This window comes from Saccopteryx leptura, chromosome 2 (assembly GCF_036850995.1).
Source record: "Saccopteryx leptura isolate mSacLep1 chromosome 2, mSacLep1_pri_phased_curated, whole genome shotgun sequence".
NCBI lineage: Eukaryota > Metazoa > Chordata > Mammalia > Chiroptera > Emballonuridae > Saccopteryx > Saccopteryx leptura.
In genome coordinates, this window is record NC_089504.1 from 265,404,873 (window position 1) to 265,420,656 (window position 15,784).

At 44.6% G+C, this 15,784-nt stretch overlaps 1 protein-coding gene across 1 annotated transcript in view; it reads left to right on the forward strand.

Annotated features, from left to right (window-relative positions):
• Positions 1-50: 50 nt before the first annotated feature.
• Positions 51-15,784, forward strand: part of LAMC1 (laminin subunit gamma 1) — a 124,415-nt gene continuing 108,681 nt past the window's right edge. Inside the window, exon 1 of the mRNA XM_066361694.1 lies at positions 51-918. Coding sequence (XP_066217791.1) covers positions 507-918 — 412 coding nt within the window. The 5' untranslated portion in view covers positions 51-506. The remainder of the gene's footprint in view (positions 919-15,784) is intronic.

Below are 15,784 nucleotides of genomic sequence, written 5' to 3' on the forward strand. Positions count from 1 at the left end.
CCGAGCGCGATGCCACCGCCCCCGCCGCCGCCGCCGCCGCCGCCGCCGCGAGTCGCCGGGGCCGCCGCGCAGTCCACTGCGCGCGGAGGGCGGGGGAGCAGCGGCGGGGGCCTCGGGCGCTGCTGAGCGGAGGCCGGGCTTGGGCTTGCTCCTCCGCCAGACCCCACCCCACCCTGCCGACCCCACCCCCTGCTCCTTCCTCCTAGGGCGCGCGCGCGGGCACGCGCTCGGAAGTCGGGGGTCGGCGCCGAGAGCGGACAGTGTCCCGGGTGGGTGAGGGCGGTGCGGAGGCGGCGCGTGGGGCAGTGGTCTGCGAGGCGCACGGTCCCCCCGCCAGCGGCGCGCACCGGCCGGTCTCTCCCGCGCGGGCCGCCGCCAGCGCCTGCCCCGCGAGCCCGGCCCCTGGGCCCCGGAGCTCAGCCCGCGGAGCGGCCTCTGGGGGACGCCGCTGGGCGAGAGGAACGCGCCCTTGCCTGTGCCGGGGGGCCCAGCGCGCGGGCGGCGGGATGAGGGGCGGTGAGCGGGCCGCGGGAGCGCCGCGGCCCCGGGGGCGGCTCTGGCCGGTGCTGGCCGTGCTGGCCGCGGCGGCCGGCTGCGCCTGGGCAGCCATGGACGAGTGCACCGACGAGGGCGGGCGATCGCAGCGCTGCATGCCCGAGTTCGTCAACGCCGCCTTCAACGTGACCGTGGTGGCCACCAACACGTGCGGGACTCCGCCCGAGGAGTACTGTGTGCAGACCGGGGTGACCGGAGTTACCAAGTCCTGTCACCTGTGCGACGCCGGGCAGCCCCACCTGCAGCACGGGGCCGCTTTCCTGACCGACTACAACAACCAGGCCGACACCACCTGGTGGCAAAGCCAGACCATGCTGTCCGGGGTGCAGTACCCCAACTCCATCAACCTCACGCTGCACCTGGGTAAGCGATGACAGCCCTGTCCCCCGTACTGCTCGCCGACAACCCAGCGCCCGGGCCATCCTCACTCCTGGCCTCGCCTGCGGGGCCCATACAGCCGCGTGCTGGCTTTGCTTCCCAGCGTGGGCCACCCAAAAATTCCCTTCTCCAACTTCTAAACTAGATCTAGCATTTAACATCCCTTAACATCCCGCGAGGGCCAAGATGCTTCCTGCCAGCATCTCTGTTTGCTTTTCTATTTTTTATATCTCAACCGGATTCTCGCCCCCTTGATTATTCACCATTTCGGCTGTTTTTGTCCTTCTTTTTTGAAGCATTAACCAGACACCCACACCCGTGTTTTTCTCTCTCCTAGGAGGGCTATCACAGCGCATTTTTGGATCAAAGACAGGAAGGTCCACCTTAAGCACTTTTACTTTGTTGAAATGTCGCTCCAGGGTTGCCGGGGATTGCTCTGCTCTGTTGAATGAGCTAGAGAGGAAAGGGTCTAGGATTAGAGAATCTGAGGGAAGCAAATGCCTTTGCGACAGATAATGCTATGTGTAATTAGTATAGTTACTCACTTTTAAAGCTATTGTTCTTTACAGTTCTTCAGCCTTAATCAAGGGCACAAAGCTATTTAACTGCTAATCCTAGTACAGGGAAAACAAAAGGAAGTGTCTGCACTAGTGCCCTCTGATTGCTGGGCCCAGTTTTGTCCCCGGGTAAAAAGGCTCTCCTTACTGTATTCCCTTGTGCTTTGATTCACAACAAGTGTAGAAACATGTGTAAGTGGCCTTTTAGAAATCAGGAAAAGGATGTATTAAAAACTTCGTTGCTGGGGGGTGGATGAGGATGGACTTATTTATCCTAAAGTATCAAACATCATGTTTGATCTAGATAAGTTTTTCTTCCTCATTGAAATGTATAAACAAGCGGAATGATTTCCTACTTTAACAAAGTAACAAATGTGTGAGAAACCGGCCTTTGATTTGTAGAAGCTGTAACCCTCATTGCATTGAAAAGTCTTGATTTCACCAGTAGCTGGTAGTAATGAACTTCCAGAAAGGGCGGAGTACCAAGCCATTCTGTCAAAGCAGGATAATTCTGAAAAGCAAATGGTATTATTTGGGAACCTTTGGAAGGAACGTTTTGTAGGCAGATGATTCTATGGTCAGTTTGGTATTTTTCTTTCCACTGCTCTCTGGTACGCTGAACTTTATGTCAGTGTCAAGATGCCAGAGAAGGAATATGACTTACAAAAAATGCTTTGAAAAGCGGAGTGAAATTACTGTGTGTGGAAGGTTGGAAAAGCAGTATTTAGTATCTTTGTAGTTGTAAATATCATTTTATTTGTAGTCTTGACATTCTGAAGATGAAAGTTTTTGAAAATAAGTTTGTAAAGTGAAACTCTGGGACCCTTGTTTTTCAGAGATGGAAGTAAAATGTACTGAACTCAGGTTTGCAAAGGTATTGGAAACATAGAACTAGCAGTGTGGTGGAACCACATACCCTTCTAAAGACTGCAAGACACCTAGGGTTTCCTGAAACTGTGGGGCTGTTCTTTATCTGTTTTCTCCTGTTACATTTTTAAAGTTGGCCAAGATTACTTTTGACATTTACAGTTGCCCCTTGCCATATCGCGGTTCACTTTTCGTGGTCTCACTGTATTGCAGATTTTTAAATTGTATATATCTAATTTTGTATCGCGGATTTTTCGCTATATTGCGGGATTTTGTCGTATATAGGTATTTTTATATATTATTTTAATTATTTTTGCTGTAAAATAAGCACTATAAGTGTGGGAAAGGATAATAAAGTGTGGGAAAGGTTTATAAGAGTGTGGGGAGGGTTTATAAAGCCATAAAATACATATAAATAATAAAATAAATATAAGGTCTATACTTGGTGGATTTTCGCCTATCGTGGGATTTCTAGGACCTAACCCCCGCGATAGACCAGGGACCACTGTATATCGATCTATTTTTTAGATTTGACTTGTTAAAGTTTCTGCGTTGAGTTTTGAATTCCCACGAAATCTCATTTGATCTATTTTCAAATATTAACATCTTTAAAGAAAAGGCAGTGCCTCGATGTCTCAAAGTGCCTGAAAGTCATCTGACAATTTCTGAGCAAGAAGGGTATCTTATTCAGGCAAAGGTGGGGCTGTCAGTCTTGGCCTCTGAGTTTTCTGCTGTGTGTACTAGGCAGCAAAAGGTTATTTCAGGTGGTTGTAGAGGTGGGTAGATTGTTCAGTGATTACTTCTCTGTTACAAAGATAATGTGGTGGGTAAGACAGTATCAAGTCAAGTCAGGTTGCTACTACTGGGAAGTCGATATATTAACTCTGGGTCATGGTGACTAAAAGGTCAAAAGAGATTTTAGAGTTCACCTACTTAGGACTTTTTACTCTGACTGTATGTTTGGACTTGTTTTTGCTGTAAATTTTTTCAGTTTTTGATAATATTCTTGGTAAATGCCGTTCATAAACTATGGGTGTAAAATTCCTAAGTTAAAAAAAAGTTATTTAAAATAGTTTTCATATGAGTATTGTGATTAACTGTAAAAACATTTACTGTAAGCTTTTCAGATAGACCATTTCTAAAAACTTGACTAGAACTTATTATACTTGTTCTTGGATCAGAAATGATGCCCTGGAGGAAATTGTGTATGGTGGGGGGTGGGGAGAGTTGTGTGTGGTAGGGTTGATATCTCAATCAATAGCTCTTTCCCCTCCCCGCTGTTCCTCCCTCTTTCTCTCCACCCTCCTCCCTCTCTTTCTCTCCTCCTGCTATTAAATGAAAAGGATGTATGTATACATGCATGTTACGATCTATAATTTATGGCAAATAGGCAAGACCTTATAATGTTCAGTATACAATCCCTCCCTGACTCCAGTTACTCCGTGGGCTCTAGCTAACTAATTATTCCCACGAATTCAAGTACCATGACTGTTTGTGCATCTATTAAATCTCCCTTCCAGTTCAGATTTCACATACCCTTAAACAAGTGATGCATATTGTGCTGTGTCCTACAGAGCATGTGAAACGTGAAGTGAGCAGTGGGAAAGAACTAGTCCTGGCTACCACTTTATGAGGCTTCCTTTTAATGTTCAACTTTCAACACAGTAAACTTTAGAATAAGCCAAGTCCCATTGCACTTAAGAAGGCACAAGAAACATACGTGTTTTGGCACAGGTCGTAAGTCATACTTGAACTGTAAAAATAACACGGCATAGTGAATGAAAACAGTATGTATAATGTCCAGTGAGTCTCTTCAGTTGCTAAGTTGCTTTAGAGACCACCATGCGTGATTTCTTACATAACTTTCTGGAAACTTTTTGTGTATACACAAATTACATGATCATTTTAACTGGTACCTTTTTTGGGGGGAGAGGCTGAGGCATATTTTAACAGATGGCAAGTACAAATTAGATCATTGTACCATTATCATCACTTGTACAAAAGCCAGGAAAATCAGCGTTGATTCTGAAAGTGTTGATTCTTAAGTAGCATACACAGTAATCCAGGGTGCAGGGTGCAGGATCTCCTCAGATAGAATGAGTTCAGGTTGCTGTGGGAACCAGAACTGCATTTTCTGCCTGTTGTGGGGGGACATCCCAACCAGGCACCCTTTTCTAAACAGAAGTCTTTCTTATTTTGCCTTTAAATCCTGGATCTTCTAACTTCTGCATGGATTATTCGATTGCCGTTTGTTTGGCTTTGGTGTTTTATAATAAGTCATAATAGGTTTTATCAGCATCAGTGGGGTAGTTGATAGTGAGATTATAGCTGAGGATTTGCCTTTTATTAAACAGGCTCTTTAACTTGATAGTCATTGTGGATGGAAACTTGGCAGACTGGGTCTTCATCTTGGGGGAAAATAGCTTTCTTTCTTTCTAAAAACAATTGGATTAAGGGAGTGCTTATAAAACCAACTCAATCAAAGTTTATAGAACTCCTAAAATTTACACCAAGACCTGATTTGTTGTCAAGCTCCTCATAAGCTTTAGGAACAAATAGTGATTTAAGGATGCTTTTTAATCTCTATCTAAATATCCTTTTTGCATGTCTAAATCAGAATAATTGATGTACAAGGATATTAATTACATTTTATTTTGTTTGGTCCTCTGAATGTCTCTTTAGCATGAAACAAACAGGATTTTTCCCCAGGAAAATCATTGCAAGGTAGGCTCTGACTGTGTCAGGGAATAGTTCACTCTGGTGACTTCACTGTGGTATTTGTGCACCCTGGGGGGACACTATTTTAGTTTGTCTCACAAAGGCCTGATTTACTCTTTGCAGGTTTCAACTTGAGAAGTGAAGGAGCTCTTCTTTAATGGCTAGGGGTTGTTGAACACAGTTTCATAAAGCCCTTGTTTTCCGGTTCTGCAGTTTACCACTTTTTCTGTAAATATCTTCTCCAAGTTTCTAAAGTATTCAGAGAAACAGTGTACACATTAGGAGAGAAATTGGAACTTATAAGGCACCCCACCCCTCCCAACAATTTTGTCATTGGCCACATTTGTGGGAGGGATAAGGTTTGACTACTTCAATTCCAAATCCTTTTAGGAAGTTGGATATGCCTTTTGCTATGCACTCCTTCCCCCTGTGCATACATTCTCATGTTACTGCCAATGATTCTTCAAACATTTTTTGAATACCCACTAAATACATAACACAGTACACCATAGAAAGGTGTAGAAGGTTGAAGGTCCCGCTTTCAGAAGTTTATACTCTATTAGGTGGAATTTTCCTACTCAGTTGTAATGTCATTGCACTAATAAATCAGGAGCGCCTTTATACTACTGCTTCACAGTTTATAAAGCCTCCAGTGTCTCAGCAATTAGATTTTCACAATTCAGTGCAGGCGAAAGTGAGGGTCCTGAGCTGGTGTTTTGACAGAAGTCCCCATGGTGGTAGATTTTGACTCCTTAGTCTAAAGCACTAGCCCCTGGAACTTTTAGCCTCTCTAATAAATCTCTCAAAAGAACCAGTTTATTCTAGGAACCTTTAAAATACAAGTTCATGTCCACACTGGTTCAGAGATACCAGACTCCCTTGGTTTTCCTCTTAGTCCCTCTCTGTTCCTCTTTACTGGTTTCCAGAGCCTTTTTGTGGTGCTGCTCACTCTCCCTGGATGAACTCTTAATCTCAAGGCTTGGTTTACTGTTTGCAAATCAGTTAATGCTAAATTTGTATCTCCAGGCCGGCCAGTTCTATCTCCAGACCGAAAGACTTGTTGGGCACACGGTCAGTTTGGGACGTCCAGAGGCCATGTCCAAAACTAAATTCACCCTTCCTCATTGTCTTACCCAACTCAAAGCCGTATTGTAATGAACAGCACTGATGTTTAACTATGAGGCTCTTGACCAGTCTTTTGCCAAGTCTCTCATGAAAGATAACCATGCTTGACAGGCTCTCATGAGTAAAGATTACTCTGTTTGGTGAGCAAATAGGATCCAGTGCTGGAGGCGGGTCAGTTCTGGGCAGCGATAACTCTACCCTATTTTCTCCACCTGTTCTTACTACCATTTGCCCAAGAGTCCACTCTTGCATCCTATACCCAGCCATGGTGTCTCTTGAATCCTTTATCTCTACCTGACTGTAGCTCCCTATTGAATTTCACCTGGATTGCTGCAACAGCTTCCTAACTAACTGGTGTTCTTTCTGCCTCCAGTGTTGTCTCCGGTATTCCGAAAGCCACCTTTGGACCAAGTGGTGGTTCTCAAATGCAAGTCTGGTGATACGATCCCCAGCTAGAAATTGTGCAGTGGATCCTCAGGCCTTTAGGATGAAGTCCAGACTCCTTGGAGTGAAGAACAAGGCACTTTAGGATCCAGACAGTTTTAATCTCTAGGCTTTTTCTTATTTTAATTCCCAAAGGGCTGCCTGTTTGGTTTGGAACACGTCTTCCTGGTGTGGCCACCTTTGGGAATCAATCCTTCCTCAGTGTCTCTGTCTCTACTCATTGTGTTCTGTGGCCTGTCTTAGGTGTTCCACATTCTTGTCTCCACTTCTAGACCATGAATTTGAAGGCAGTGGTAGCGACTTAGCCATCTTTTCAGTTTGGTGCAATGTAACTAACAATTAATTGCTTGCTAAAATAAGGGCTTAATCTGCTCCTTATCTTAAACTACCTGTTTCAGAGGAGACCATTTCTTTTTCTTTTTTTTTTTTTTTTTTTTTTTTTTTGTATCTTTCTGAGGTTGGAAACGGGAGGCAGTCAGACAGACTCTCCCGCATGTGCCCGACTGGGATCTACCTGGCACGCCCACCAGGGGGGGATGCTCTACCCATCTGGGGCGTCGCTCTGTTGCAACCAGAGCCATTCTAGCACCTGAGGCAGAGGCTGTGAGCCATCCTCAGGGCCCGGGCCAACTTTGCTCCAATGGAGCCCTGGCTGCGGGAGGGGAAGAGAGAGACAGAGAGGAAGGAGAGGGGGAGGGGTGGAGAAGCAGATGGGCGCTTCTCCTGTGTGCCCTGGCTGGGAATTGAACCTGGGACTCCTGCACGCCAGGCTGACGCTCTACCACTGAGCCAACTGGCCAGGGCCTCAGAGGAGACAATTTCAAGGTGCCTACGTGCTGCCTCTGTTCCCTTGCCTAAGTTACTTGCGCTGAGATTTGTGAGGGGGACCGCCTGGGATTTGTCAGCATCTTCTTTCTTGTGAAATGAGAAAGTTGGAGTTTTGCTCATTTGGGCTTAAATTGAAAGCTGGCTGAATGGGTTTACCAGCAAACTCATTTATAGAAATGTCCCTGAGGTTTTAGAGTATTGTGCCAGACTGTGGTGACACTAATGATGTCTGCTTTTCTCTCCACGGGCTCTTCGCGGGGGCCAGCCTAAAATAACTGGGCCAGGGCAGCCTGGTGCCCTGGGCAGCTCCATATTCATGGAATAAAATAAAGCAGACTTATCTCTTTCTTAGACAATGGCGCTCTCAGATCCCTTGTGGGAGGAGAACCTTGTGGCAAAGCTGGGAGATGAATTAGGGGATTTACATGATTTCTTTTAAAACTTTAGGAGTTCTATTCCCTTGGCTTCCTCCTTTTACTCTTTGTTTCCAGCTGTGTGGCCGCTTCCTGTTCGAGTGAAGGCAGCATCGGGTTTTTATTGTATCGTCTTCCTTGGATGTTTTAAAATCTTCTTTGGATTTTTAAAAATTCTTTGTTAGTTTATCTTTCTTATGTTTTGAAAGTTCTTGGGAATATCAGTCCAGTATAAGCCTCCTTCACATAAAAAAAAAATTCTTGACGTAAAAAGTACAAATGGTTTTGTGTAGAGTTTGGGATTCAGTGGATTTTGTTTCATGATGATCAGTCACAGTGTACCCGAAGGTGTCTGCTGACCAGAATGATTGCCCATGGCAGTGACAACAGAGGTACCTGCAGCCTTTTTTTTCTTCCTTTATAGTTCTCACTTTATGTTCTATATCTTGACTTGGGTGGAAGTTACACAGGCCTATGCATATGTGCAAATTCAGAACTGTGCATTTAATATTTGTGCACTTCATTGTATGCACATTATTTCTCTCTCTCTCTCTCTTTTTTTTAATTAAGTGGGAGGCAGGAAAGCAGAGAGACAGACTCCCACAAGTGCCGCAGCCGGGATCCACCTGGAAAGCCCTCTATGGGGCGAAGCTCTGCCTATCTGGGGCCCTTGTTCCATTGCTTGGCAACTGAGCTATTGTAGTGCCTGAGGCAAGGCCATGAAGCCATCCTTAGCACCAGGGCCAACTTGCTCTAATCAATCGAGCCATGGCTGTAGGAGGGGAAGAGAGAGAGAGAGAGAGAGAGAGAGAGAGAGGGAGGGAGGGAGAGAAGGGACAGGAGGAGGGGTGGAGAAGCAAATGGTCGCTTCTCCCTATGCGCCCTGACGGTAAATCAAACCCGGAACTTCCACAGGCCAGGTCAAGGTTCTACTGCTGAGCCAACTGGCCAGGGCATTATTTCTCAAAAAAGAAAAAAAGAAACCAGTCATAATACAAAATCATAGATAGGTGATTTTATTTGTTTTTGGTATGGTTTTGGCTTAAAATAGAACACAAGAATCCAAGACTTAATTGTCCAAGATATATTTCTCTTATTGTCTTTCTTCTTGCTACCAGCAGTTGCTGGCATTAGGAGGTGTTGACTAATGTATGTTGAATGAATGGACAAATAAGTGACCCAGCTGTTCTTAGTTGAGATATCGGCTGGTTTTAGTGGAAGTACCTGCAGAGTGCTTTCAGAAGAGTGGTCAGGTGAGCTTCAGGCAGAGTCGGGAGGTGGAATGTGGGGAGAGCAGTTCTTTTCCCTTCTCACCTGTATTTGAGCAGGTCATGGTTTTGGTTGATGCTTTTTGGTTTGAAGATGGTCAATTTGTGGTTTTTGCTGCAGGTGGAGAACTCTCTAAGAATGTCTCTGTGTGGTATGCACTTGGTTACAATGTCTGGTTTTTATATAACTTGTTTAATTTCTATAGTGAAAATGAAATGTTCCACAAATTACTGGTATCTAAATGAAGACCCTATCTTCTTTCCTTTGACAGTGGCTGCTTCTCATTGAGCCAGTAAGTCTGAAGTTTGAGTTGTGTGGCTTTCTTAGAGAAGTTTATGAAGTTTTATGAAGTATTTATAACTAAGTGAAAAGTCCTACCCACTGAAAATGAGATGACCTTAATGGATTGGGATTCTAACTTAGTTAGTAGACCAAGATCTTATGTAAATAAGGCAACTAGTGAGAAAAATTTTCATTTATGCCCTTTGTAATATGGGATGTATGGGTAACAATAGATGTTGAAACATTATATCCTCAAGTAATTTGTAATGTGCTTGAGTAGATGAGACAAAAACATTCTTGTACAGGAATTCAATGGGATGATATAAACACAATAAAATAAATAATGAAGTTGAAACATTTTGAAGTGCAAAGCACTTTGAATGAAGAGTTGTGGATTGCAGTTAGCCAGGAAAAGCTCCTTGGGTCTTGAAGAAAAGACCCATGTGGACATGAATGGAGAACTTGCCAGGAAGGGCGAGCTGTTTGAATGAAGTTCTAAAAGAAACCAGATAATGGTGAGGGCATTGTTTGCTTTCCCTGGAGTAGTGGAGACAACACACATAGGATGGGTCCTGGGGAGATGAAGAGCTTGAAAACTAGGTGTCAAAAGGAAGTACAGCAAATTACCTTTCATTGAGTGCCTCCTGGCTATCTCTTTGAATCTTTACAATCTTGAGAATTACCCTATTGGAATAATGACATAAGCTCACTCGTGACTTCTCTGAGGTCAGACAGGCTGAGTTGAGGCTGGAATTGAACCTGTTGTGGGTAGATTCTGCTTCTGCTAATCTGCCATGTTAGAACGGAGCTGATAAGCAATGGAGAACTGTAGGAAGAAATTGACTTGGAGAGCGAAATGGACTTAGACAAAACTGAGGGGCTGGACCCGGTTTCTCCGACAGCCCCCTGTTTGTGGAGCTCTGGATCATGATGGCTTCTTTGAAAAAGGGCTTTGCACTTCTTTGTTAGCAGTGGGAGGATTTTAGGTTTGGGGGACTTATACTGGTTTTATAATATCTAAACGTTAATGCTTCTAGGATTGTCTCAGGAATTTATTGAATTTCAGAATGAGATCCTGGGGTTTGTCAGTGTCTCCTGACAGGGCAAGTGCACCTCATACCCTGTTTCCTGGAGGGTGGTCAGGGGAATGCCACCTTATCTCCTTTCTGTCTTCTCCATGACTGCTTTCTGCTGCTGGGAATTGCTGAATGCAGTTCGGTTGCTTACTTTATCTGACATCCTTGAAGATAAAGCAGCCAGGTCCTCCTCCAGGGTCTATTTCGTTTCTTGGCTCCAAGCAAATCCTAATTATTACAGGGTTGCATTTTTGTTATTCAAGGTTGCTAACGGAATAGGTCTGACCACCTTTTATTTATTGATTGATTGATCGGTAACTACTGTGGTCCTCGAGATTTGTCACTGTTGTCAGAGTGTGACCCCTTTACCTTGATTTCTGTGTAAGTTATTTGTAAACTCAAACTCTATGTGTTCTATCTTATCTATGCATTTATTTATTTAATTTATGTCTCTTTGGTCTCCCCAAGCATCGCTGAGAGTTAGGTACAAACAGGGAACTCTTACATACCTTTAAAAAAGTGTTTTGTTTGTTTGTATCTCTGAAGAACAGGGTCATAGTACTCACTTAGGGTTAGTATTTGGGCTGTTTTCCCACTATAGACTCTCCCCACTTCTGGACCTCAGTATTCTTAGGAAGGGATTTTGAATCCCACTTCAAAGCATAGTCCTTTCTCCATAGTCCTGCTTAGTACAAATTGTGTTTCTGTGGCACCATCACACTGTCACATCCTAGTGACTGATGATTGTTAAGAGCACATGCTCAGTTTCCTTTCTGATGGGGAGGTTGGGTGCGATGGCACTTATTGCTACATTTGAAGGATGAGAGTTGGGCTTAAAATCGCTCCCCCCCCCCCTTGCCAATTGGTACAATATAGGAGAAGAAGTTTTTTCAGGATTTTCCATCAACTCTTTTCAAAGAATATAAAAAGCCTGACTTTAGACCTTTGAACGATATGGGTTTCAACTGCATGGATCCATGTATATGCAGTTGGCCCTCTGTATCTGCAGTTTTACATCCTTGGATTCAGCCATCCTCGGATCAGAAACACTGTTTTTGTTTCATGGTTGGGAATCCTGGGATGGGAACCCCAGATGCAGAGGGCCAACTGTATGCATTGTTCTGGGCCATTTTATGGAAGGGACTTGAGCATACAGGTATTTTAGTATCTGCAGGGGAGTGGGGCGATCCTGGAACCCCTCCCTCTGAATACTGAGGGATGGCTGTAGTTAAGTTTTGGGGGAGTCAAAAGTTACATATGGATTTTCAACTGTGCAGGGGTTTGCACCCCTAATCCCACTGTTGTTCAAGGGTCAGCTGTGTTCCCAAGCAAGAAACTTTGCAGTGTTAGAAGACATGGTGGTGACAGCTTGATGAGAATGAGCTGAACAGCATTTCTTGAGCTTTCTGTCACTAGCAGGAAAGTTAGGTACAGTTGCCTTGGTTACACTTTTCTGTACCCCTGAGCCCAGTGTTCCTCTCCTAGGGGTTTCTGCTCATCATGACCCTATTCTCGCAGGACTGATGACTTTTGTTGTTTTTGTGTCACTAAGGTTTTAGATGATTATTTCAGTGCCATATCATGACCTTGTAGAGAGGAGCATCCTGGGATTTTCATTGAAATTGTGTGTTCTTTTCAGAGGTGGGAAGAAACAAGGGGCTAAGGGTGATAATTATGGGAGCAGAGGGAGTTGGAGACCAAAAGGGCAGGTGAACACTTCAGTTGCTTTGGCTGTGTGATCGCCTCTTCATGGGACAAGGGTCATGTTCTGTGGGGTTGAGTGTCTAGGGTTAACTTTCAGAGAGGTCCCATAGATAGTTTTGAGTTTATAGCATTATAGGTAATTTCATGGACTAGGAAGTCTATTGAAGACTACAGCTGTAGTCTTTACAGATTCTGAGAATGTGTGGGAACATCTGTAATGCAGCTGTAACAAAACTTGTTTACTTTATCAGGATGGCTTTAGAGGCTCAAACTGCTATTTCTTTACTGCTATTTCCAGAATTTTTGCCACATGCCAAGAAATGAGTTATCATCAACTCCTGATGGAATTAGGGGTCGTTCAGTTTTGTGGCTCTTCGGAGATTTTTGGTTTTAAACTTATGCCCACTTGAAAGCTTTAGTATCCTGGCACACGACATGGATGGTGAAACCAGGATATCAAAAGATGGACTGATTCTGGAAACGAACATTTTTTCCAGATGTTTGGAGAATGGAGGCTTGTTTTCCATGCCGCTTTTTGTGTTTGTGTATGAGTGTCTCTGTTTTTGTAGGAATGCCCCTTGGGAAAGGGAGGAGCTGCTTTTTGGATTGGGAAATAAACTAGGTGTTAAATTTCTTTGGGAAACCTTTTGAGTTGGTATTGCCACTTCTGTGACAGATAGAAGAGACAGCTTTGTTCCCAGGAGGAAGGGTGGTTTTGGGGTGAAATTCAGTGGCAGGGACAAAAAACTGACTTATTCACATCTCTAGCGATTTTTAATTATGGACTAGGCCACTAATGCTCAGAATCAGCAGTCCCTTAGCCATGCCTGGTGAAATAGACCTTGTTTTTGAAATTCACAGCAGTGCCTGGATCCCTGCTGTCTTTTGTTCATCCTGCTAACACACAGCTGTTTTGTTCATACATCATTTTGTGTTCAGCGGCCGGGTTACTTCCTCGGGTCCCTTTTATGGTGAATAATGGACACATGGGAGCTTGGACTCCCAAGTGTGTGGTTATTCAAACAGGAAGTCCCAAGGAAGCCCAGTCACCGTGTCAGAGGAACAAAAAAGATGGAGTGGGAAGGGCCGCGGGTGATTCTAGGCCTGAACCACCTGCAGGGATATAACTGACGATTCCTGAGACCCAGGCATTCTGCAGCTTTAGAACGGGATTGTTTCTTTGGCACTTGTATCATTAAAAAAAAAAAAGAAAGAAAGAAAGAAAATAAAAAAGATGTTTGGCATCTTCCACCCTAATCCATAAAATAGAAATGGAGATGAGAAAAGGAACGGGGCAGCTCTGCCCGTGGGGATGGGTGTGTATCTTAGGAAAGAAGGGGCAACAGCTCATCGTCAAGGAAGGTACCAGTGAGGCTGTACCCCGGAACGGGCAGAGGTGGGACTTCACAGGGGCTTTGAGAGCTGATGGGGCCGGAGCAAAAGGTGATACTCCGCACAGCCTTTGGTGATGGAGCGCCGGAGGAGTTGAGGCCACGGAGAAAGTGGGTTCTTGGTAAAGAGCATGCATTCTAGTGGGACAGCAAGAACGTGTTTGGCAGCAGATGTACTCTAGGACAAAACAGACAGTGCCTACGAGGAGGGTTAAAACCCCCTGTGGCTTGTGACTGCAGAGGAGATCTGATTATAGCTGATCAAGATAAATGACTGCTCAGAAAATTTTATCTGGTGGCTCTTTAGATTCCTACCAACTTTGAGATTCTTTGATTATGTGATAGGGGACTTGTTAGAACGAGTCAAGTAAATCCTGCTTTTAGGTTTAAAAATGAAAATTAAATCTGTGAGTAAAAGAAGAGGGAGCTGTGGGTTAGCCACAAACAATTCGTATTAAGCAAGTAGGGCAGCGATTTTCAACCTTTTTCATCTCATGGCACATGAACACTAATTCTTAAAAATCTGTAGCACGCCAAAAAATATATTTTTTTGCTGATCTGACAGAAAGATTCATTTACACTGGACAGTTATTGTTGTGTTGGCTGTTGTCATTTTTTTAAAAAAATTTGACATTCTAAGGGGAAATTGGTCACTGCCCCTGACTAAATAGTCAGGTATTGTATATTTTAAAAATTCTTTCAGTGCACCTGTTGAAAATTGCTAAAGTAATGTGATGCAAATGCTAAAGAAAAGAATTCGGTTTTGGCCTTAATTAATGGGAATACTAGTACTCAAATCAGAGGAGTACTGGTTATGTTCATTGTGTGGTGGGAACTCTGTCTCCTGTTCCGGTGATAGTAAACATGTTCACACAGCGCCGGGCTGCATCTCTTTCTCTCTTCTTGTTTTTAATTTCTCTCTCTTTCTCTCTCTTTGCATGTTTATTTCTTTACCTCCTACTTGTCCTTCCCAACTCATGGCAGATTTCAACTCCAGGGAGATTTCATTGATCTCTGATTCCTCTTGCCCTCCGCAGCCCTTGCCCTTATGTTGATTTTCATGTAGTCATTCATATCTAACAACCAATACAGTAAACACATTGCATGCCTATGATGTAAGAGCTCTATTGTATTGTTTTTCTGTTTCCCCCATTAGACTGAGTTTATTGAGAACAAGTTGAGTTTATTGCTTCCCCTAACAATTATTTATTGAGTGCCTGTTATGTAAAAGACACCACAAAGTGCTGGAGACAGGGCAGAGAAGACCTAGGTCTCAACTTCTGGGTGACAAGCAGGTAGTACGAGGACCTAGACTAGGGAGGGCTTTACTGGCTTTCTTTTTTCCATTGGCTTTACTGTCCTAGTGTATAGCATGAAACCTTCGATATAGGCACTCAAACGTTTGCTGAATGAATGAATTCCTATCGCTATGGGGCTAACAGCCACAGAATGCAGATGATTGTGAGAAATGGCAATTTTGTGTAGATATTTTCCCAAGATGGGGTTTGCCTTTTGCATAGGATTATCCAAACCAGACAGGTGGAGTGTGTGGCCAGTGCATGACATAGCTTCCTTATTGACATTGTTAGGTAAAGGCTTGCCACTGTAGCAAAGAGCCCCAACAATAAAATAGTTTAAAAAACATTGACATTTGTTTCTCTTCCATGGGGTGGTCCTGAGGTAGGTGGATCGCTCGATCCACACAGACATCTGGTACCAGGCTCCTCTCTTCATGCCCTGCCACCCCTAGGTGCCCTCCTTATGTGTGCGTCCTGCCACCCCTTAGGTGCCCTCCTTATGTGTGCACCCTGCCACCCCTTAGGTGCCGTCCTTATGTGTGCACCCTGCCACCCCTAGGTGCCGTCCTTATGTGTGTGTCCTGCCACCCCTTAGGTGCCCTCCTTATGTGTGCGTCCTGCCACCCCTAGGTGCCCTCCTTATGTGTGCGCCCTGCCACCCCTTAGGTGCCCTCCTTATGTGTGCGTCCTGCCACCCCTTAGGTGCCGTCCTTATGTGTGCGCCCTGCCACCCCTTAGGTGCCGTCCTTATGTGTGCGTCCTGTCACCCCTTAGGTGCCGTCCTTATGTGTGCACCCTGCCACCCCTTAGGTGCCGTCCTTATGTGTGCGTCCTGTCACCCCTTAGGTGCCGTCCTTATGTGTGCGTCCTGTCACCCCT